The 24718-nt window shown below is 38.0% G+C and overlaps 2 protein-coding genes across 5 annotated transcripts in view; both read left to right on the plus strand.

The window, feature by feature from the left end:
• Positions 1-22: 22 nt before the first annotated feature.
• Positions 23-11416, plus strand: ascc1 (activating signal cointegrator 1 complex subunit 1). 3 transcript variants are annotated; one of them, XM_015042995.1, is made up of 11 exons: positions 23-119; positions 213-353; positions 734-836; positions 957-1054; positions 1139-1317; positions 1419-1552; positions 2282-2401; positions 2490-2614; positions 4385-4458; positions 5291-5438; positions 11073-11416. In XM_015042995.1, the coding sequence occupies exons 2-10, from the start codon at positions 239-241 to the stop codon at positions 5405-5407; spliced, it is 1065 nt and encodes a 354-aa protein (XP_014898481.1). In that variant the 5' UTR covers positions 23-119; positions 213-238; the 3' UTR covers positions 5408-5438; positions 11073-11416. The 3 variants fall into 3 exon arrangements, with proteins under 3 accessions (XP_014898481.1, XP_014898480.1, XP_014898483.1); XM_015042994.1 differs by having other exon boundaries at positions 68-156; positions 224-353; XM_015042997.1 differs by lacking the exons at positions 23-119; positions 4385-4458; positions 11073-11416 and having other exon boundaries at positions 125-353; positions 5291-5384.
• Positions 11417-16090: 4674 nt separating this feature from the next.
• LOC106953897 (SPARC (osteonectin), cwcv and kazal like domains proteoglycan 2) overlaps positions 16091-24718 on the plus strand; it is a 41820-nt gene continuing 33192 nt past the window's right edge. Inside the window, exon 1 of one of the 2 annotated variants that reach the window (XM_015043002.1) lies at positions 16091-16402. In XM_015043002.1, the coding sequence (XP_014898488.1) occupies positions 16223-16402 (180 nt within the window). In that variant the 5' untranslated portion in view covers positions 16091-16222. The remainder of the gene's footprint in view (positions 16403-24718) is intronic. The other variant, XM_015043001.1, reaches the window with a different exon arrangement.

Here is a 24718-nt window from a genome sequence, read left to right on the forward strand (position 1 = left end):
GGTTCATTTCTATAGTGTTCCAGGGAGCTCGTTCCGCTTACATGTTATGTAGATCTGTAACACACGTTACCGTAAATTAGAGGAAAGTGTCGTAAAGCGATTGACCAGCTAACATACGTGTATGACTTGCTACTTTGAAGTTGTAAAAATTTGAAGGTAATTTTAACGAAATTTTAATTGTTTTCTGTCACTTTATGTTGGTATTTTAACAGTTTTAATTTAGGTTTGGTAGCAACCAATGGATGTTCTGCGCCCACCGCTTATCAACGTAAACGGCAGAATATATCGAAGAAACATAGTTAAAGAAGAACACTATGAAGAAGAAGAAGATTTCTCGTACATGGGACCATCTGGTTAGTAAGCATTTGACAGGTTTAATTATTTTGTAGCGCTTCAACCACAAACAAACGTGTATTTTATTGGGACTTTATGTGATAGACCACCAGAACCAGAAAGTACTTTTAGACAAGTACTTAGCACAAGTTCCTTCTACAAAGTATCAACTCAAAAAGACCAAATATAAATGCATGCCTCAGCTTTATTATCTTGAATACTGTATTTTGTGTTGGTCCCCACATAAATATCGAGAAAGTACGTGAGTGATTTTAACTAGAACGAATATGAAAATAAAGTTACCCATGTGTATATAAATGGTTTTGCAAGGAACTTCAAATGTCTACTGTTGCTACTAGTTTGTTTTGCATAAACCAACTCCATGTTTGTATGATTGAAGAGAGTGAAGCTCTGGAAGAGGATGAAACCTGTGACACCCACTTCATTGAGCAAACAGATAAAGGATACCGCTGTGCCATTGATGTCCCAAGTGTTCTTTACAAGTAAGCTGTGAAAAAGTAGCTCCCTTTAACCCCCCTAAATTTGAAAAGAATAACATTTTTGTGTAAGCATTGGTGTACTGTGCGCATGGTGAGCATGTTTTTAATTTTGTTGTTATATAGATATATCATTGGGAAAAAAGGAGAAACTCGTAGACGTCTTGAGTTTGACACCAAAGCCTCAATCAGCATCCCGAAACAAGGAATAGAAGGACAAATCGGTGAGGATAAATATCAAATCAGGTCATTCTGAAACTAATTTACCTGCAAAATATGTCCTTCTTTTGCATTTCTTTTGCTTTTAGTTATCACTGCTGCCCAAAAAGCTGCGGTTTCCTCTGCGGTCACTCGAGTAGAAGTCCTTGTGGAGAGCTTCCGAAAGAAACAGCCCTTCACTCACTTCCTGTCTTTGCCTTTGAATGACTCCAAAGTTCAAGAGGGATTCCAGACATTTAAAGATGAGGTGTTGCGACAGTGTTCGCAGGTGCTCCTGACAAATGCAAACACAACGGGGACCAGTCGAAGTAGTTTTAAATTATTGCATCGCGTGATGACGAATAAATCATGTGTCACCTACTTTTGCAGGATCACGGAGTGGAGGAAAGCATCTTTCAAAACCCTGCAAAGCTTCATTTGACAATTGGCACCCTGGCTCTGTTAAATGACGCAGAAGTGAGAAAAGCATGTGAACGCCTCCAAGAATGCCAAAGTTTTATCAGGTAGAGGCTTAAAAAAATTACTTCATCATGTCAGGCTTGACACTGTGATGAATTTGAAAACACAAACACATTTCAGATAACAGTGAAATTACTCTTTAAAATATTAATTTGAATTTTTTCCCACTGATTTAAAGCTCAGACTAATGACTTCAGCTTTAATCTTAAATATGAAAGTTGCACTATAGCATGTGAAAATCATGGTGTCATTTATTTGTGCTGCAGAAATGTGTTTTAACAAACAATGCTTAAAACCGGACTAACAGGCATTGGGCTGGTGTGAACTCTTGGTATGAAAACATTAAAGAAAATGTAAAACCCAAAATGCATATAATGATCTAATTGGCTTTATTGTAACCAGAAAAGCAAAAGTTAAAATTAAATCATACAATATATTGATTATTATAGCTATATTTGTTGTGCATACATTTCTTTTTTTGTTATTCTGAGTTTAATACATAGACCTAGGCAAAATATAATATAAACACCCAGGAAATTCTTTTTTTTTTTTTACTTACTGCACAGAATATTATTCCTTTTTTTTGGAGCAGGCGCCTATAACAAGTAAAAACTTAGGTCACTACAACACGTTCTTTGGCCTCTAATTAAAAGGCCTTTAAAGAGGTGAAATGGCTTGACAGAAAATTTAATCTCTTTTGAATCTAATGTCTTAAAACATTTTATAGATGTTGATTTTGAAAACGCTATTAATTTGTTTTTGCATTCCATCAGGGACATCACTGAAGGAAAGCCTCTGCCGTTGGAAGTGACGGGTATAGAGTACATGAATGATGATCCAGCCATGGTGGACGTCTTGTATGCCAAAGTCGGTGTTAAAGATGGATCCGACAGGTTTGTATTCCAAAGAAAAAGTGGTTTCAGTTTTTTTTTTAAATTTTTTTTATTTTAAGTTTTACCTTAACTTTTTCATTCTATGTAGGTTGCAGGTGATTGCAGATCGGCTGGTGGAGCATTTTGTCTCTGCGGGGCTGATGGTCAGGGAGTGGGACAGAGTAAAGCTGCATGGTACTGTCATGAACACGCTGTTCAGAAAGGACACCACAGGTAAATACTATGAGCACCGTCTGGTGACAGCTTGATTCTCTCTCTTTCATTCACTGCTCTCCATTAACAAAACGGTTCCAGAACGTGCAAAATGTGCAAAAAATGTTTGAAATTCATCCTCCTTCCTGTGCATAACTTTTGCCACCAGTTTGAAATTTGCCGTGGTTCAGCTGAGATTTTTTTTGGTTTCTTGTTAAACGTTTTGTCAGAATCCGTTGGCATCTGGGAAGTGTGGAGACTTCTTTCTTTCTTATATCCACATTTTTAACTTCTCCCATCCGCTATATTTTTACCTCGACGTCAGTAAAAGTACCTTGGATACATCTGGGTGAGGTGGATTTTAAACACTCAATTCAGCCGTAGTACACACCTTGTGAATGTACCCCAAGAATTTCTTAAATGGGTTCGTAGTCAGGTATGTGCACGTTTTGTTACCACACTTTGACCTTCCACTCAACTTTCCAGAGATGTACTTGGGTACGAATCTCAGAACATCAGGTTTTTTTTTTTTTTTTTTTTTTACAAAGTTTTTCCCAGAATTAGTTATAGCTAGTTCATAACATTCAACATCTGAATTTAAAATTCTTTTCCCATTAGTCTCATGTAATATTAAAATTTTCTAAGAAACTTAATTTGGGGTTTTCATTAGGTGTAAGCATTAATCACCAAAATAGCAGAAACATTTTAAAATAATCCATTTACGTGCAATGAATCTATAAATGAGCTTGACTTGTTGAACTGAATTACTGAAATAAATTAACTTTTTTTTTAAAGATAATTTAATTTATTCAGACGCTGCTGCATGTGGTTTGTCATTTTAGCTTGATGTGAATCTTAATTCATAAAGACATGTGATTTAAAAAAAAAAGTTTGTTGAAGAGTTGCTTTTAAGACTTTTGTGTGATTTTTGTTGCCCCAGGCTTTATGAAAAGCAGCGTTTCATGAGATGATGTCCTCAGGACGTAGATCACATTTTCTCTACTTGACAACAGCTGGTCATGAATAGAACAGCATCTTTTCAATAAGCTCAGATGTGTAGAAATAAAGTGGTATTTTAAGGTCACACATGAGGTTTTCAATTTTTACAGATATATCCAAATGAAATTGTGAGAACATTCACGAGAAAATGACCAAAAATGACCACATTTGATTCATAAAAAGGATATTTGTGATTTGTCTTACGAGGCCTCAGCTAACCACGAACAGGGAAAAAAAAGGAGAACTGCTGGGATCATTATATTTGTCCTTTTTTTTTTGTTCCGGAACATACTTTTCCAATGTTCCCTTATTATCTTTTGGCTCAGATCGGAGTTGCAGTGACCACAAAGCTGAGCCTCAAAACAAATAGAACAGCTAAATTGCCCAGAGAGGAATCAGGGAGGTACTTCTCTGTTTGGCCTTAGAGCTGTGTACGTGCACAGAACAGGGTGCTGCTTTCCAGCTACTCTCACAATGCCTTCTTTCATTTTGCTGATGGATCCCGTCCAGCAGCGGTTCTCACATTCGCACCGGGCTGACCGACAACAACACCGCGCAGAGCAAAAGCGGTCTGCCACTGCTGACCATGTTTACGACCACAATGTGCAAACCTCAGCGGCCGCGCTCTCCCCAGTCCTCGGTTTCGCAATACCATTTATAGCAAACGAAGTTACCTTGACATTCGCTGGGTGCTGTCGGAGCTGCAAGTAAACATGTTTATTGCCTCTTCCGAGATAACTTATCAAAGTGTTTTTCCTTTTATTGTCTGTTGGTCTGTGGTGTTTTTTGCAGTTGAGAACAGGGGTGGAGCAGGAAAACAAGCCACAAGTGAAAGAGAGGCTTTTGATGCCAGGAACATATTAAAGGTTAGACCCATTTTCCATCCAGATTAATGCATAAATGTTTGTAATGTGGTATTGGATTCTCTTAAATTTACACCAAGCCATTTGGGTGATTACATAAATTCCTGTTTTAGAAAACCTATAAAGACATGAACCAGATACATGTGCTGTCTTTCAGCACCTGCATATGTGCACCTGCATTAATAGGATTGACATTTTCTCTGCTTTCAGAGGCCCCTAAGAGCTTGAGCAGCTCTGTAAAACCCGGTTTTGTGGTTTTGGCAGAGCAGCTTGTTGCCCAGCCTCACTTCTGTCAACTTTTTTTCAAAATGTTCTCAGATTTAAGGCTCTGAGTGAAATAATACTCCCAGATGTTTGATCGCTTTAAAGGTCACACTGTTCAGTTTATTTATTACAACATTTTGTCCTTCTTGTACCGTTTTCGGTATACAGACCCCTTTTACTCTGATTCTCCTGCAAAAAAAAAAATCCAATATAATCAAGTTTGTTAGAACATAACTGAACAGCGGCATCATGAAGACTAAAGGACATGGCAGACTGGTCAGGCATAAAGAGGCGGAAATGTTTAAAGCAGGACTGGATCATAAAACAATAATTCAAGCTTTTAATAGTCTAAAAGAGCAACGTTCAACCAGGTTTGTGTCATATAAAATGTCAGTAAATAGATTGTAACACAATGAACTGTGAATACTTTTGCTAAGCACCGTAGATGGCAAGAAATATTTTTGTTTGACCTCCAACAAGTCTATCAAAATAGTTGTTTTAAACTGAAAATGATATTTAAAGTCTGAAAACATGTTTTTTTTTTTTTTTTTTTTTTTTGCTTGTGTTTCAGAAATTTGCTAATTACAGTTTTGGAGAGTTTGAGTTGAACACTGTCCAGCTGTCACAGAGGTACTCAACAGACTGCACCGGATACTACTCATCTGCTGGCAGCATAAGCTTCTCGTGACCTTTATCCCAGCTGAGCGTAATATTCTGAGGTGGGTGAGAAAGTAGATCTGGAGCAGCAGAAAATTGCAGTTAGCGGCTCTGACCTCTAGGTGGCAGCATGTATTTGCTTTTATTTTGAGCATAGCTTTTTCAGGCATGAATTTGTCAAACGCTATCAAATGTAAAATACAATATTTTTAAATAAAAGGCCATCAGAAGAAAACGTGTGTACACATTGCATCTACATAAAATATGTACTTTTGTATTAATCATATTTTGTGTTATGATCTTGAAGATGGAAAAGATGAATTTTTGCAGAAGTAGGGTTGTTGTTGACAGTAAAGTGATTTTATCCTGAACGGGCCCCATCTTTGTTGTTTTACAATGCGATGAATTGGCCTAAACAGAATAAAATAAATACTCAGGCATTTTGTAGTTAATGAAGGTGACACTCTGAACACTTTGAAGAAAAATAAACGTCCTGAGTCGTGGCAGAAAGCTGTTTATAGTCGTCGAAACAGCCCGACACGGTATAATGTCATCCTCACACCACTGAATGTCATAACCCCTTGTAGCACACATCCTTTCACCTCACTGAATGTGTTAATGCTTCATGCATGATTTATTTCACTTTATTGCACTAGCCAGTCCCATCTTATACCCCATCTTTCTGTTTAAGGAGCCCTACCCACACAAACTGCTGCAACTTTGCTCCCTGTGCCTTCTGTCGAATGTGTCACTGAATACAAACGTCAGACAAAGAGCAGGGCTTCTTGTTCGTTCCATTTTTATTTTTTTTTCTCTCGCCTTCCCCTCAGCTGGTGGTTCTCTCTGTTTAGCATGCAGGAGCGTGATCGCCGAGCGGCCAAAAGTTACACCAGTAAAGTCTGAGGGCTCTCTTTGTTCACTATGCCATCCTGTGCTGCTCGTTTTAGCAGCGGCTCGACTAGTTTACCTTCTCCTCTTCTGTTCTTCTGTCCACAGTCATGGTCATTTTGTCTGTTTGCTCAGCGGCGTAAAATAAAACATGTTTATTCAGACCAACAAAGAGACCTAATTATGCACACTTGCTCTCCAGACAGGATGCTTGTTTCTGGTTCAAGAGTGCATATCTAGTGTAGCACCACTTCCAGGTAACGCATGCATAAAGGTTTTTCCACCTAGGGCTGAGTAAATAGAGCTCAAGTGTACACAAAGGGAAAAGAGGAGCGACAGATGATTTGCAATTTAATTAAATGTTTGAGGACTGTGTATTCTCGTCTGTTTTGGCAGGGACATGATTAAAGATGAGTTCTACAGATGTCTGCACCAACGCCGGTTTAAGGGAGTGTGTTGTGCTTGTCTGATGAGGCGGGAGATGTTACCATTTTATTAAAAATATCTGTTATGGTCCGAATTTGTGTTTACTTAAAGTAACATCTCAAATTTTGTGTTATTTGTTGAAAAACAAAAAAAAAGAAAAGAAAAAAGGATAACATTCAAATACGGTTTCGTCTGACATTTTGGAATCTTTTTTTTTGCAGAAAGTCTGTCTAATTGGCATGATTTCCTTATTTTTATGTGAGACTAATTTCTTCTACTTTGTTGCTTGGCACGAGCGAGCTGCCAATCCTAAATGATTTTTCCAAGAAAGGAGTCTGGAATGACTGGCATTTTCACTGATTATTTGGAGTGTAAAGTTTGACAGAAAAGCCACTTTCCCAAACATTGCTGCACACTGCAGGATAGCTGACCTGAAGAAAGCAACTCTGTTTTTTTCTTCAGTTGCAAGAAAGTCAAATTTGGGGAATTGAAAACATTTCCAGTCTTGTGAAATACAGAGAGTGCTGTGTAAATCTGAAGGACCACAAAAACGTTTTTATCAACCAACAAGCAGCAGCTGACTGCAGGCATCGACAGCCCACTGTGTTCTCCACCTGAGCAGATAGCCCAGCTAATTAACAAGCTAATAGAAGCTAGGTAAGCTTGTGCTATTTGATGAAATGCAGAAAGACAAAAATAGATGATGTTCTGCACAAAAAGCATTTGAAAAAGAAAAAAAAAACTGAATTTAGTGTCTGGTAATTCTTTTTTTCTTCTTTTTGATTTTGTTTATGTATCAAAATCACAATAACTGTAACATTCATTTTGATGCAGTTAGCAACAGTTAAATATTTTCTTTTGATTGAAATAAAAGTAGTTAAGTTGTGTACACTTTTAGATTTTTGTGCTAATCGTGACATTTTCACTGAATGGTGTCATACTGTAAGGATCCTAACCTACTATTTTTGAACAAAAGCTTCAGAGTTTTTCTAACTTCCTGCCTCACCTAGCTGTGCAGCAGTGCTAGCATGAACTTGTACATATATTTTCCTTACTACCCCCTTTTCGTATTAGGGCTACAGTTAATTTTGCATGCATTTGATTTTGATTTTCTTTTTTCATTATATAATTCCTAGATTTTTTCATTATATAATTCCTAGATACTTCTTTATTAACTTATTTAGAACACCAAAATTCTTCAGGCATCTGTGAGTTCGTTTTGTCTCATTACTGCAGATATTATTTAGGTGGGATGGTTACCAAAGGGAATGAAAGCAGTTTGGGGTTTTCAGGAAGTATTGGCCAAGCAATTGTTTTGCACCAAAATTAGGTCTCGTTTCCGTCCTTGTGAGGATTGCAAGTGAAAACTACTCATTCCTGTGCATAAATTTGTACAAGCACACACTCAGACATAACGAGCACCTCCTTAACATGTCATTACTCCTTTATTCGTCACCAGTGCAGATGGCTGTGCCAAGAATATTACAGTGCATTATGTTAAGCCTCATGTCTGATCTATTACAGCAGACACTCACTCACCAGTGTTGACAACACAAGTCTTGCTGTTTCTGGAAAGCTCTGACTCAGCAGACTGTAACGCGTTCTTCACGCTTTTCATGTTTTAATACTTAATGCACGCTGATCCGAACCAGTCATTGCATATATAACATATTTAATCCTTCGATGTGATTTCTGTCAAACGTGAACAGTGTTATCACTTTATCTGTGAGTTTTTTTTTTGTAATGTTTTGTCTCATCTGCGAATCTGTTAAAAATGACTAAATCTTGTCACCGGCATCTGTGTGATTGCGCTTGCTTGCGCACCAGCCAAGATGCGTGGTTTCTGTCCCTGACATGTCTCACCCTAATTAGTCAGTTTTGTTCTTCCTGCGGTGTGAAGCTCCATTAAGACCTCCAAAATCTGAGGACGAGCTTGAGCAGCTTTCAAAAAGCTGTATAAATTAGATCTGTGTACTGTGCTTGTTCCTTTTGATCTACGTCCCTATTTTCTGAAGCTTTAATGAGGTGGAAGATGTATGTTTTAATAAAATATTTGTTTGTGTGGGAATATGTGCAAAAGCTACTGTACAAACTTCTTATGCCGTTTGAACTTTTCTATTTTTTTTTCTCTCACAGTCACGATGATTTGAAAAATGTAAGTAAAGCAATTTAACAAAACAGGATTACTTAAACTATGTACATTTTTCTGCTTATTTTCATAGCTATGCTTTTATATCAGTTACTTTGAGAGGAAACACTGTGTTCTGTTCTTAAGGCATCTTTCACGTAGGAAGATTATTAGTGGCACACCACCTCCAACCTTTATTTCCTCTCTAAACATTCATCAGCTTGTGTGTAAGGAAAAGAAACTCTATAAATGTACTGGAAAAATCTGTGCTATATAATTCCCAACCTGGCAAAAAAATGATTGCAAATCTAAAATTCAAAAACACAAATGTTCATGAACTTAGATGCGATCAGAAAGCTGAAGTTCACTTTGGCCTGAAATATCTCTTTCTCTGATTCATTGCGACAAAATCAAAGTTCTTCCAATTTGGACGCAACAAAAAAAAAAAATACAACGGTGCTTCGTTTTCAACAGCTTCCTTTTGTAGATTTTATTCTCTCGTCATCTTTTTCTACCGTTTGAAATTCACGCTAACCGCTGTGTCAAGTAACCGGTGTTACAGCCTTGATTGACAGTCAAGGCGAGAGGGGTGAGAGGGCAGGTGATTCATGCAGCAGCCAATCATTCAGAGTGCTGAATCTGAATTTCATGCAGAGGCCTCCTGCAGCTGTCCGCATGCGTTTTATGCTGCAGTCGTGTTTATTGGAAAGTGTTTAAACACAGAGTGCAGTAGCTTTCTTATAATTCATTCTTCACAATAAGTGTTGAAGACAAGGCAGAAGGCAAACTGGTCCCTATCATGGTTTGTTGCTTCTGGATTAAGTGTTTATGCTTTGAAATGTTCGCAGTTCTGAAGATAAATCAGCATTTTGGATCAGTTTTGATTGAGAATACAGACACCTACATTTCCTGCTGCAAACTCTCTGATCAGACACTGGAAAATTATACTCATTTGATTTCCTTTTGCATACTTTTTTTTTTTTATTTATTTTATCTTGAAAACGTTCCACACATCACCTGAAATCGTTCACCATCATTACAATGGTGATAACCGGTATCTGGTGCTGATGCAGAGAACAGCCCACTCATCAATTCTGGGCTTGTTTCGGACTGCTGGGAGTGTTCTCCTCTAACGGGAAAGCTATAAAAACACTTCAGTGCAGGAGTTACAGGGCTGTTACTGGAAAAGAAGCAATGCCTCGTGAGGATCGTCGTTTTTATCCTTCAGTTGAATTTTCTTTTTACTCTTCCTGGCAATATGCTTCAGCGGTGTCCTTGGCTCTGCAGTTCACCATCAAATAAAAACAAAAATGTTGCTCCGGCAGGTATTCCCACAAGATCGGCAGTTGTGTTTTTACTCTCGCAAGCAAAGTAGTAAACTAATACTTTTTTTTTTAGGAAGGGGAAACAATCCAAATATGTTGTTGATTGTTGTTGACACATTTGCATGAGGGTAATTAAGCTCAGGCTTGAAGCACAGTTTTGTTTCTTTGTAATCCCAAAGTAAAAGTGCCGTGGCTTTGTCACACATAATGCAAAAAGAACATTTCCCAGAGGTGATCATGTTTAGCAGTTCAAGTGTAAGCGAGCTTCTGTTTACTCTGCGTTTAATTGGGGGAAAGTGCTGCACTTTCTCCCACATCTGCTGCTGTAAGCTGCCTGCAGTGCGAAAAACAGCCGCTTCAGTGCTCAGCCAACAGTGGCAAACTGCTGTCACACTGCTCTCAACTAACTTTGCAGTCTTAATAGCTGTGTGACCCAGTTTGAATCCCATTGAATCGAATCCATATGCATTTCTAGCAGCTTCATTTACAGTTCTAAGTCACTTGAGATTACTTATTAAATGCCTCCAGATGTGGCTTATTCACTTCCCCTACATTCGAAATAACCTCTGATGGGATTTTGGATTGGGGATTTTCATCTCGGGCTAGTCTGACTTTTTTGTCATGCAGACTTTTTTTTTTTTTTTTTTTAGTGTTTGGGTTCAATTATCAGAATGCAGCTTCCTCAGACTGAGAGAGAAATGAGCACTCAGACTTAGTACGTCGTAGTTGAATATGCTCCTTTATCCTGCTTTCTGCAAAAGTATTCCTACCCCTTCAACTTTCATTTCATGACATTATGAAACAACCTTTAATGAATTTTAGTTGATATAACCATAAGGAATCACAATGAAAAACTGAGATTACTTGTAGATTAGTACAAATCAAGAGCTTTAAAGTGCAAACATTGATGATTTTTTTTTGTGTTTCAGGTCTTCGCTGGGCAGAAAATTATGCTGACCAAGCCCCAACAGATCCAAGCAACGAATGGAAGCATGCAGCCAAACTGTTTGCTTCCCCGCATTGCATTCCCTCACAGCTTTCCGTAATCATCTGCTGTTTACCGAGAATTCTTGAAGAAATCCTCAGAGCTCTTTCATTGTGTGACAATACGAGCGGCTGTGATAAGCTGCGCGGCTCATCAGGACTCTTTAGACTCGCATGTGTTGTTTGCATTTGTAATACGACGGGAATATTTCCAGATAAGAAAGGCTTCAAACTGCGCTGTGTACCGCCTTGTCTGATGTTAATAAAAAAAATAAAAAAAAAGTTCCCAGCTTCTGCTACTTCTGCGAAAACTCAATAAGCTTAGTGAAGGGTGGACTGGGTTTATTAATGTGCATCAGTTTGGGGAGATGAACTGGCATCAAGTCAATCTCTTTATTCTTGAACTCAGTCTGACAAACATGACTCCGGTCTGCAGATGTAAACCATGCGGCGCTTTCATGACTAAAATAAAAAGCATCCGCAGTTCCTGTTTTGATGGATGTGAGCAAAGTTTTTGCCAAAGACGATCACAGGCCAGTTTGAGGCGGTAACATGATGTTCAGTTGCATATGCACATAAAAACGGTTAAAATTACAGAATTTGGACCGTTAAAAAACTGATGGCTGCATGTTGTCCACACTTATGGCTCAGTTTGGTCCCCATCTTAGTTTTTTAAATCAACAAAGTTGTTCATTCACTTTGACTTGAATATATGACGGCGACATGAAAAGTATGGAATTTAATAGTCATGTGGTTCTTAATCGTGATCTGTTAAATTTATCTTATGGACGTACTGTCTATATGCCTCTAAAAAATGCGATGTGTTAAAACAGCGCAAAACCGAGTTACTAAATCAAACCCGTGAGTATTTTTTATAAATTATTTTTTAAACTTTACCTTGCGTTCAATAATGAAGTAGTGATTTCAAGAGTTCAATGGAAATTAAAAGTCCAATAACTGCGCTGTTTCCAAAATCTCCTTTTGCTGTACTCAACTGATGTAAAACTTGCAAGAGCAGCAGAAGCTATTTATTGATTAATGCAGTGACAGCCTGTTAATCACTTTACTGCATTTTGAAGTCCTCGTGACAACATTCCTCGCAATATTTGCTAACTAAGCAATCAACAGCAAAAAAGTAAAGATTTTTGAGGTTGCATACAGAATGATCTAAGAGGAGCTGCGATACTATTTTACACAAATGGTGCTGATTTCATTTTTGGTATCTGAAAACATTAATCATACCCCTTGAGCTTTTCCACATTTTGTCACCACTGTCATATTTTTAAAGATTTAGGACACCCAGATCATAGTGGAACTTATAAGTCTGAGTACAGCCTTTCTTAGAAATAAAAACATTCCCCCGTCTCCACATTAGATGCTGTAGGGACCAAACCGGTAAACCCGTAAGAGCCCCTGGCAATATTGTGGCTTCTCATTCCTAAAACCTGCTTTGTAAGATGATTTAACAGCTTAGAGTTGATCATAAACATGTTTTCTCAGCTTTTCCTGCTCTGAAGCATTTCCCTCAGGAAACATTTATTACTACGGTCAAAACAGAGGTTTCTCGGTTAACATTTAAATTCGCAAAGTGTAAAAAAAAAAAAAAAAAAAAACCCATGAAGAAGTGACCCAATTCAGATGTGCGATCGTTAATCATCAACGTTTAGCATTATGCTTTGGTTAATGCACCCTTTTAACTTGTCACGTCATATTTTTCATGTACACACTGCTATACACTTGGAGATATTTCTCCTCTTGTCCTTGCTTCCCAGTTCTACAGCTCTGCATGCTCATACAATAGAAGCACACATTTGCCACATCGACAACTTTGATGCAAGTGTCAAGAGTTGGTTCTGCCAGCTAAGCAGCATGACAGAAATGTGATCCTGCCCCTGGCTACTCAGCCTTGGCCAATACCGGTAACCTTAAACTTAAATGAATCCGAGCAGAGAGGGGTGCTGGATTAGGTTTATCGTCATAGGGGATGAAATGCAGAGGAGAGGAGAGGGCATGCAGAGTTAAGAGAAGCAGCGGGAATGACGTGGGGAGACTCAGAATGATGTGCAGGTACAGTAAATCTCTGTGGGTCATAAATTCTGGATAAAAAAAGACCGGATGTAATAAATTTTTTATTCGCTCGGCTCCGTACTCTAAATCTCCACACTATTTGGTACAGTGCGGTGAAATCCTGATCAAACATTGCTGTTGTACAGCAATGTTTGTAAATGTAATGAACTTCCATTCCCCTCAAAATTAACTTTCAGCATAGTTTCTGTAAAGTGTATTTTTTTTAGTTACCTTGTTGGTTGCTTCCTCAGAATTTGCATTTAAAGAACCACACTTACAACAAAAGTAATCTCATATGTAGTTACATTTTAGAAAACGCACATCCTAAACACTGCTGACGTAGAGCGACCCAGCTTGGGTCAAACGTGGACCGGTTCAGTCCTGAGCTGATTTTACACGAGATTGGGCTCTAGGTCTGACCCAATATACAGACCTAAACATAGGTTAATAAAAAAATATAATCTGCATAAGAAAACAAGTAATATGTTGGTTAAATTAAGTTTAATTCAGTGTTATTTATTTTTTTAAATGAACCGTATACTGTCTTATAAGCCTTTTAATATTAAACAGGTGAATCTGAATACCAAAATTCATCCTCGGTTTAAAATGCAGTATGACATAATGCATATTTTTGCCCAAGTAGGCACATCTTTGCTTATAACTCCAAAGTGACATTAATAAACAATGCAATGGAACTTAAATTACAAATTAATATATAGCTGCTTGATTTGTAAACACTGATTTTTATTGCCAGCTGCTACCTCTTACTAATATACACAATAAAACTTTTATTTAAAAAACAAACAAACAAAAAAAAACTGTTAAATTTAAAAAATAAAATTGTCACTTTATACGTAACACTGAATAAATATTGCAGTGAACATGGTCTGTTCTGAGTGTTTGATCGTTTTTATGGTCAAAGTGTGAATGTTGAACAGATTTGGCCAGCTATGTTGATCATGAACTTTGACTAAAAAGCCACGTGAATGAACAAACAAAGCACTAACCAGAAAAACACCCAAAGGGACCCATTGTCATTTCGGACAAGTTGCATATATTTACAGCTCTCACAGCTCTCAAGTGGATAAAAGACAAAATGTTAGAATTGGACTTTACTAGATTTCTATCAGAAAGCTAGGTTTTACACAGCATGCTACCATTTCCTGGAAAACAAACAAAAAAGACATTCCTACTGTGTTTTTGTTTTCATTTGTCCTTTTAAGGCCAGTATGAAACACCACAAATAAAACATTGTATACCAACACTGAATGTTTGACTCAATTACTAATCTTTAAATGATAGTCAATTCATGTTATAGTAATTATGAGGTCTGAATTTCCATTCCCAAAATAGCCATATCACAAGCTTTTTCCCCAGTGCATGTTAAAGACCTGCTTGTCAGTACAGTTAGCAGAAAAATAATGATAGGGATTACTTTGAAACCTCTGTAGAGAAGCTCTTATATTTCTTCCTCTGCTGCTAATGAACACAATTAAGAATGAAACTGAGCTCATTTTAAGCTAAATTGAACCTCATTTGCCTCTTGGCCTCATGGGAGTCTCGCCCCTCAGCAGTGTGGAAAGACCACTTTGGACATCACTTCCTCACTTTCCCCATATTTTCTCTGCTCTTTGGCTGAGCTGTGGAAATCAATTCACCTGCATAAGGATTTTATTGAATATTCCAACACAACATAACTGTTCCATGTTAATGAACAGTCACATGTTTTCTTTTTAATGTCTACTCCATCCTTTGCGTTTTTTGAGATTCTCAAACCTCCATTCAAATGAATTATGTGCCTGTTTACACTAAGGGTTTTTCCTGTTAATAGGAGGTTTTCCTTTCCACTGGCGCCACAAAGTTCATGACTTATTGCAATTAATCATCCACTGTTATCATATATTAACTTTAAATGAGGGATTGCTGCAAAGTCAATGCCTTGAACCAGCTGTCTGAGTTTACCTCTTGGCTTAATGAAATCATAAATTCTGTTCCCAAGCAGAAAATTCTGAAAGAGAACGTCCAGCCATCGGTTTAACTTAAACTCAAGACCACTAGGATTATGCAGCAAGATGATAATCCAGACCCCATCAGCAAGTCTACCTCGGGTGTTCTTAGAGTGATTTAATCTGGATTAAGGTACGACTGAGTTAATGTAGTGTGACATCCAATTGAGTTGATTTAAAACAATTGTGTAAGGAAGAGTGAACCAAAGTTCTTTCACACATGTTTCTCCACACAGATTTAAGAGACGCATTGCTCACAGAAATGCTTGATAGTAGTTGCAAAAGGTTTAGGGGAGCAATTACTTTTTTGCATATTTTGATGGTTTTTCCCCCTAGTATATTAAGTCATCAGTTGAAAACTACTTCTTGTATTTACTAGGAAAGTGTGCAATGCTACAAAAAAGTAGAAACAATTTTTTTTTAACGGGACAAGTACTTTTTTTCACTGTCTTGTACAAGATCGTACTTTTTTATATATATACACTGCTCAAAAAAATAAAGGGAACACTCAAATAACACATCCTAGATCTGAATGAATGAAATATTCTCATTGAATACTTTGTTCTGTACAAAGTTGAATGTGCCGACAACAAAATCACACAAAAATCATCAATGGAAATCAAATTTATTAACCAATGGAGGCCTGGATTTGGAGCCACACACAAAATTAAAGCAAAATGTTCCCTTTATTTTTTTGAGCAGTATATATAAATTGAACGGGAAAAAAAAAATCACCTGATTGTATTCAAATGGTTCAAGATCCGCTTGTGTGCTTCATATGCAGCTGAAGGTTCCGCTCTTAAAAAATAAACATTTGAAATAAGGAAACTAGCTAAAATAAAGAATCAGTATTGGAACTCCTCGTTACCCTCCTCCCTCCCCGCCTCTCCTTCTCCTCTCTCTCCTCTCCAGTCAATGCGTTGAGGCAGCAGCAGGAATCCTGCGTGTGGTTCAGTGGCTGGAGGACAGCAGCAGCAGCAGAAGGAGCAGGATACATCCCCAACCGAGCTGACCTGACTAACATGATGGAGGCTGTGAGAACCGTGGCTTGCCTGTACCTGCTGGTGGGCGTCTCGCTCCAGGTGGACGCGAAAAGTGGGAAGGAGACGGCGAGAGACGGGAATTTCATGGAAGATGAGCAATGGCTGTCAACCATCTCTCAGTACAGCCGTAAGACCAAACACTGGAATCGCTTCAGAGACGTGAGTGCCGTATTTTCTTCTGCCTTTATACCTCCGCACTGGCGCTTTGGACGCACCTGATGGGGTAAAGCCGCAAAGTTAACTCTCGCCCCCAAACTACATACACAACACTGCGTTTTAATCCGAATTAGTCGCTACGAAAGAAATGTTTAGAGATTATAATTTTCATCTTTTTAGACAAGACTCCAAGTCCTAATAAGCGCGCGCGCTCTCATGTCCGCGCCCCTCCAAACTAATGAATGTGATGATTTTACGCACTTTTACCCTTTTTACATAAAAGATTATATATATATATATATATATATATATATATATATATATATATATATATATATATATATATATATATATATAGACTGGCACAAAGTGTGACATAAATGTGAACTGGAGACATCATATGTCTTTCACTCGTTTTTGACGTCAGAAGATGCATTCTCCCCCTTTGAGCCTAGATTTTCTAGAACCACCTTTAGTCCTAAGTTGTAAAGCTGCCAGACTTTTGAAGGTAAGGTAAGGTAAGGTAAGGTAATTTTATTTATATAGCACATTTTCAGCAACAAGGCAATTCAAAGTGCTTTACGTGAGTTAAAAGGAAATACAAACAAAATGGCAAACCAAAGGAAAAGAGGAAAGGACACATTAGGGCAGATGGCAACATTCAGACAAAACAAAGGGGCAAAACAGAGACATGCGTGAAGGCGGCGACGTCAAAGTCATGCAATAAGCCCCTGGCATAGTCCGATAGAGGTGTTTGTTATCGAGGAATGATGTCCTTAGGAGCACTCAGCTTCACAGCTCCATGGAAACAGGAGGGGGTGAGGTGGGAAGAGTGTTGTGTTTACATATCTTCAAGGAGATTAGAAATATGCAGCCCTTCCAAGGCCACACGGGGAAAGCCAATTCATAAACAGAATGTCTTAGGTCGGGAAGATTATGAATTTCAATCTTCTCTAAAGTCTCTCCAATACATCTCAGTTCCCAATCATTCAAATTAGTTTGGCCGTTCCACTGAGCCAAAACTAGCAACTGCTCCAAGATCGATTGCATCTGGTTAGTGAGTTTTAGAGTCCTCGTCTCTGTCCACACCAACAGTCTTAGTGATCGCTAGTTTGGCCAAGTCCGTCACAAATTTGTCACTAATCCAAGAATCCACAAGCTCCAAACAGCAGAAATCCTGTTATCATGAATAAATCCAGGGAGAATCCCGCGGGTGCGTCCCCGCAGGACAAGAGGGCTCTCCTGTGTCCAGACTTCTCATCGAAAATTTGATCAATTGGATTGAGAAATCAGTTGACCAGATCCATAATCTGTAGATTTGGATGGTGTGCAAAGAAAGGCTCCAAAAATATAGAAAAAGGCAGGACAAAACAGAGCAAGCAGGGCAGACAAGGGCAGGGAGGGAGCAGAGAAAAAAAGCGTCCGCCCTCATCGAGAGCAAGAGAGAAAGTATTGAGGTATGTCTCTGCCAGTTAAGGCCATATACGACTGATGTTTTGTTCATTCTTTGTAAAATCCGATTGGAAGATCAGTGTCTTTAAAAAGCACGTATCAGGTCTTTCCAGATAGACCTGAATCCCAATTGAATTCCCAATTGGACTTAGCTCCAGGCTTTTCCAACACTGATATGTGTTGGTGTTGAAGATGTGAACCCAAATAAACAAACAGGACATAAACATCATAAGGAAGCACACAAGAACCAGGACAAGAACAACAGTTCTGGGGAGAATCTAAGGAGGAAATGAAAGGAAAGATGGCTTATGGTTACTCAGTATCTCCAGGAGATAGTTAGTTAGTTAGTTTTAGTTAGTTAGATCCATTGTTTCCCTACTCAGTAGGGAAACAATGGATCAGTATACTGAGTAGGGAAACAATGGATCTAACTAACTAAAACCTAGAAACAATATCAATATCAAACAATATCAAAAACCAACATACACAAAGAACAGAACTTCAGAAAGAACTAAGAGCTTAAACACAAATTAATTAATTGGAATATGGAAATACCTAAATAATGAACAACTCAAAATACACACAATCCAAAAACATTGAAACATAACACCTAGCGATCATGACAAACATGCTGTTATCACACCACTGGCTGTATGTTTAGGGCTGTTGTCCTGCTAGAAGGTGAACCTGCTCCACATTCTTGGGTCATTTTGCAGCCACACGTGTTTCTTCCAGTATTTCCCTGCATTATGTCTTGTTATCAATTCTGAATCGTTTACCTGTCCTTGCTTAAGTAGAACATCTTCAAACAATGATGCTCCCACCGCCATGTTTCACTATAGCTCACTTTGTCTCTATGGTATGAAAATACTCAAAATACCTTTTTTGGCTTCGTTGATCAATGGCTGTCTTCTTGCTATTTTTCCATAAGAGCCATATTTGTTGTCCTATCGGTAAATTCTTCTACCTGAACAGTGGCTCTATTGTAACCTTAAATGTTTTGTTTTCATAAGTGAAAAATCATCATAATAACATAAATTAAGGCTTTGAAATATCATTCTGGATGTTGTTAACATATATAGTGTGTTCCCTTATTTAATTGAGCTACTGAAGTAAATAAACTTCTTAACATTTTTAATTTATTGAATATGGCTGTCTGGACACAGAGCATTTAAGGAAATCATATAAAAAACAATCAAAAGGTAGAAAGAATGTCTATTAAATGTTGAAAAGTGAATTTATGCCAGGTTAAGTTATGCTGTCACTTATTTTTACCTGAAATCTTCTAATGTAATGACTGAACTGACTTGTATGTTACTGTGTTTAAGTGTTTTGAGAAGCTTTTTTTTTTCTTCTTAGGAACCATAAACCCAACTCAGTATTTCAGGGTATGCAGTCTGATGTAAGGTGACCTCAGTGTGACAAAAGACCGACGAATCTGCGGCATAAACTTCATGTTTAAGATCTCTTTGGAGAAGCCGGTGAGCAGTCTCAAATCCGTGCAAGCCTCCACCTTAACACCCAGCAGCTGTTTGATCTCACTGCTGGGAAATATCAGCTCAGGCAGATAGTCTTATCAGTGTCGGCCAGAGAAAATTTCCAGCGTCTTCTACCGCCTTCGGTGCTACGTGAGGGTGCTCGCGATGTCCGCACAACTGGGTCTCAAGAGAGTTTGTAATTGAATCGCAAATCTCAGCCACCAAGCAAATTTGCATATCACCCCTCCAGGTGCTTGAAGCAGTGTGCCTCACCTGTCTGTTTGGATGAGTGTTTGGCGAACTGAAGGGTTGAACAGATTTGGGATGAGGCCTCATGGTGGGGGTTTCTGGCAGGATGCCCACCCGCAATATCCTGAGTACATTTGTTCTTGGCTGTAAAATTTACCTCCAGTCCACTTCAAATTAGAAAAGGCAAACAGGATTTTCTTTTGGAACATTTTGACCGAGGCTGAGTGGGTCAGACCATTTATTGCATTTATTGTCCTTAATGAATATCGGAGGTTTAAGAGGGAGTGCTTGTACAGCTGTATCTCAACAAAATACAATATCAATAAAAAGTTAATGTCTTTTAGTAATTGAGCTCAGAAAAAGTGAAACTCATCTATTGTATACACTTAGGCCTATATTTCAAGTATTTCATTTAACATTAAAATTTGGTAATGAGTCGAATTTTGAATTTTTATTAGCCATAATCATTGAAATTAACTGGAACAAAGTGAAGCTATGAGTTTTCCGTTTTGAATTTTGTCACTGAAATGAATAAATATCAAATCTCTGATTATATTTTAGTTTATTGAGAAGCTCCTTTGTTTTTGAATCAGGAACTAGTTAGCAAATATCAGATACGCTGGTCAAGATATTCCTTATATACAATGTCTGGTAGTTCTTTAACTTACAATTTACTTTGCAGTGTTTAAAAAAATGAGAAAGATTATAATAGGTGTGAAATTCATCCAACTAAAATGTTAAATAAAATGAATATAACACTTAAGACCATGAACATTCTGCTTTAACCTCATGATTTTCGAGTATCTTGCTGGATAATTTTATGTGCTCTATGGCAATTACAGTAAATCTTAATGATTTTTAAGAGGTTGTCAGATTAAATTGACTTTAGTACATCCGGAATCCAACACACTCTCTTAAATGTCAAATAATAATTAAACAAAGCCCCTCTGTTGATTAGTTTAATTGAAGTTTTATTAATCTATTGTGAATTTCCTTTGAAAAGTCATGGATGCGGTAGGTTTTTGAATGTCAGCGAGTTTGGTAAAATGCTGCACTGTAGCATCATGACCTCTTGTTCAGGAAATGGTGGCATTTCAGTCAAGAAAAGTAAAAAAAAAAAAAATCCGTCTTCGTTATCAAACAAAACGGAAAGGAAGAAAAAAGAGAAGGGTTGGCTGCAGCATATGTGGAGATGTGATGCTGTGAACAGATGGGTGTGCTAGCTTGCGCTCAGACAGGACTGTAATCTGCTGTCCAGGGCATTGAAATACTCCGTCTGAAATGTGAAGGTTGCATTTGTTTACCTTCTCGATAAATATGAGGTGTGAAAAACAGATGGATTTGTACCTACATGAAATAAAGACAGGATTAAAAAAAGTCCTTGTTGACATGACATGATAAACACAGCACATCCATCCGTCCGTCTGTCCAAAAGTAGAGCTGCTTTGCCTCTATCTACAACAACTCTTCACTCAGTGGCAGTTATAGGGTCTTAAAAATGAATGCAGTCTCATTCATTTTAAATGCTGTATGTATATATGTAACTATTTGACATTTGTCTGCTTTGTATAGTATATCTGAGTGAATCTGCTAAGAAGCTCTCACACCATTGCTCAAATGAATTGCTGTGTACTTTTTTTTTTTTCAGCCAGATTCTCCCATCTCTCTGAGCATTGCAGATAGGGACCTCATTAAGAAGCTCTGCAGACTCTTAGCCCACTAAAGAGCACTGTTTAAGATTTCCACCTGCCAGAGCTGAGTCCTGGTCTGTGCCAGCCGTGGTTTTACTGGTGGAAATGTAGAAGATGTTTTTTTTTCAGCTGGCTACCGTTTTCTTTTAGGTATTAAAATTAATTACTGATGTTATTTTTCTGTTATTGGTGCACGGAAATAACTTGATTTGTAGTTTTATTAACTTTACTCTGGTGGCTTCGTCTGCCTCTTGGCAAAGCAAATACTGTGGCATGACATATTATCTCTGTATTGTCACTTGTTCCAGCCATATATGGAGAATAATAATAGTGCATTGATTTTGGATTAAAACAATTCAAAGTATAAAGGTTTTCATATATCTCAGCTACATGTTGAGATGTTTGGAAGATGCATCAACCAGTTCAGTTTCTCTTGTCCTGTCTAACTGTCTACAGCAGTTTAGGCGCTAGACCAGAGCTGATAAACTGACTCATTTTGTAACATTGAGTTGTTTTTCAAGCCTTTCTCCATGCCAACTGTTATTTCTTCTGGATCAGCAAAGACTTGGCATGGTTTCTGGGTTCTAAAGTCAATGATTTACTAGACGAAACAGATGGTTATTTTTTTCAACAAAACAGTTCCAGTTCTTTTCCAAGGCTGTGGCTGAGCCTTTCTCAAGCTCCTGAAGAAGTGTTATTTCTTCTGAAACACATTTCCTACCAACATCTAATTAAATTATTACCGTAAATTATCTCACTTCTATTCCACTCAAATTATGGAAAGCCAGTATCTGAAGTTTAGTCACGTTATTTTGTCTCATTTCGTTAAGTGTGTTCAATCTTAATTTGCATATGTTTGCACATGGTTTACTGCTTAGTCACTCAATTATTTCATAATGATATAAAAACTGTAGGGATTTTGAACTTTTGCAACAGTTAGACAGCATTAATAACCTCAATTATATAGATTGCCTGGCCGAGTCCAACGGGATAATTTTATTTACTTTTGCCCTTGTTGTCATTTTAAGGTCGAGAACAATTTGGCTTTGGGTTTTCATTGGTGCCTCCATCTCCAGATTAATAAAATCATAAGGTTGTCCAATTTTATTATATTGTTTAGAAAATAAATATACTCTGAAATATAAATGACGCGTTAATATTGTTTTTTTAATTAAAAAAAGGCTTGACTCACTAACTCTGATATTTAAACTTCTTAGGAAACAGAAATTACTCGTTATTATATTCATTAATGCATTCCAGTGAAAAGCCGCTTCAAGGCCAAAGTGTTGTGCCAAACATTATTCCACTGAATTCTCTCATGTCCTGTGAAAGTCACTAATTAACTCCCAATTAAACTCCCATAACCAACCTGCTTCATACGCATTATTTATGGCACGCTCCTATAAACGAGACATCATCAGCGGCTCGTTCACTGACCCTTCAACAGGTCGCTCCTGATTGAAGTCTTGATAAATGGAGGACCAGTGACGGCTCTATTTTCCAGCAAATAAGATGTTGCTGCATCTTGACAGTGAGCTCGTTCAGCTCAAAGAGCCGCTGTCAGTAGAGGGGTTTCAGCTCCCGTAATCATCCTCCACCATTTATTAGCTTCCCGCAGGATTTATGCTTCAGTGCTAATGGCCACTGTAATTACAGATATGAAAAGTTAGAGCACGGAGGATGTATGCGATTATGTGAATATTATGAGGCCTCTTTCCAGTTTTGATAGAGTGCCGCATCGCCGGGTGGAAATTATGTTTGGGGAGAAAACCGTGACACTTAAATAAGCGGATAGCTATCTGAAGATCGACCCGTCAGATGTTCAGTTTTCACAAGCAAAGGAGAGGGAGAGAGAAGGAGATACTGCTGTCTTTCCACCACAAGTGTGGGTGGCTCTTAATTGAGTGTAAACAATGCTTTGTGTTGCTCCTGTAGAGAAGTCCCCCCGCCTCCTGATAGCAATTTATGTTGCTCAAAAAAACAAAACAAAACAAACTTGTAAAAGTATCCATACTCCTTAAACTTTTTCAATTTTTGTCACATAACAAATTTCAATTTATGTATTCAGCCAATTGTGAGAAAATTGTTTGTTGTAATAGGAAAACATCTTTGTAGATTAATACATTTCCGAATTGAGCCTACCCGTGCTGACATTAGTGTGGAGGCACACAAATCAGCAGCAGAATTATCAGCGGCAGCAGTGACGGCCTGAGTTCCATCTTTTTCAGCTGCTAACTTCGATGTGAGTTTCTGAAAATGTCGGGCTGAATAATTAGCTGTTCCAAGGCTCTTCTTCTGGCTCCATTGTTCATGCATTATTTATAGTGGCATCTGCCTGAGTTGTCTCTGTACTCGTGAAGCTCCCCTCTACGCCTTGCTGCAGGCAGAGTGATAAATACTGCCTCTCTGTGAATCTGTCTTCACTTATAGCTGGCATGATGGCACACCCAAGGTCCGATAGATGATCCAGAATTTTGACAAACAAACAGAACTGTTTTATTGCTTTCTCACAAGCTGGTGATGAAACAATCGATTGTTTTCCAGCCTTTTTCAGGAACTTTGCAGGGCTTTCTGAGGACCAGTCAGTTAAATGCTTAGCATCGGAAATCAGTGCAGAGCTGAAAATAAAGTCAGCTGAAACGACATTTACTCTTTTCACGTATTGTTCTTACTTGTCTCTAACTAAATGTAATAGAAAAATAATACGAGTCTCTCAAATACAGCAAATGAGAGCAAAATATTTCATTCATCCACTTTCAGTCAGCTTGACCAGTTGAGCAAGTTTCTTCTTGATAAAGATGTTTATTATTTATCATACACATAAGAATCATCCATCATACATCAGGAAGCAAAAAAAAATAAAATCTAGTTAATAAAGCAATATTGGCTGCATGGGATGTAAATGTAATCTGAAATAATATTCTTTGACATGATACATAATTTTAGAGCCTTTAATATGACCCCGATGCATCATAAGAATGAGATAAAATGAAGAACACAGATTTGCATAAAAGGCCTCACAGTTTATCCTCAGGTGAACGTGGATGATTGTTATTAAAGGTCAGTGCAGTCCTCCGGTATGCAGTTCCCTGGATTTCAGGTGTTTTTATTATTAGCTTTCTGATTTGAAGGTGCCCTGCACATATCTATGTTCTGATGAATGCCCCTTGGGTGACTGTAATTTAGAGCAGCACAGTTGTACCTCATTGGAAGGAGATTTGTGGGAATTGTGGTCTGTGTAACTGTTACGTCTGGGTGCAGTCCACATGCGTGTGACTTTAATGTAACGACACAGAGGAACATCACATTTAGATTTTATTTGCCTAAGCATGCACAAATTATTATATCTCTACTCCATTCTGATGCAGATTCTCTGGTGCGACCTTAAGCAGGCCTCCTCTGTGCCTGATTTAAAACAAATCTTCAAAGAAGACTGGGCCATAATTCAT

Source organism: Poecilia latipinna, unplaced genomic scaffold (assembly GCF_001443285.1).
Source record: "Poecilia latipinna isolate Pla-1442-1.1 unplaced genomic scaffold, P_latipinna-1.0 Scaffold611, whole genome shotgun sequence".
NCBI lineage: Eukaryota > Metazoa > Chordata > Actinopteri > Cyprinodontiformes > Poeciliidae > Poecilia > Poecilia latipinna.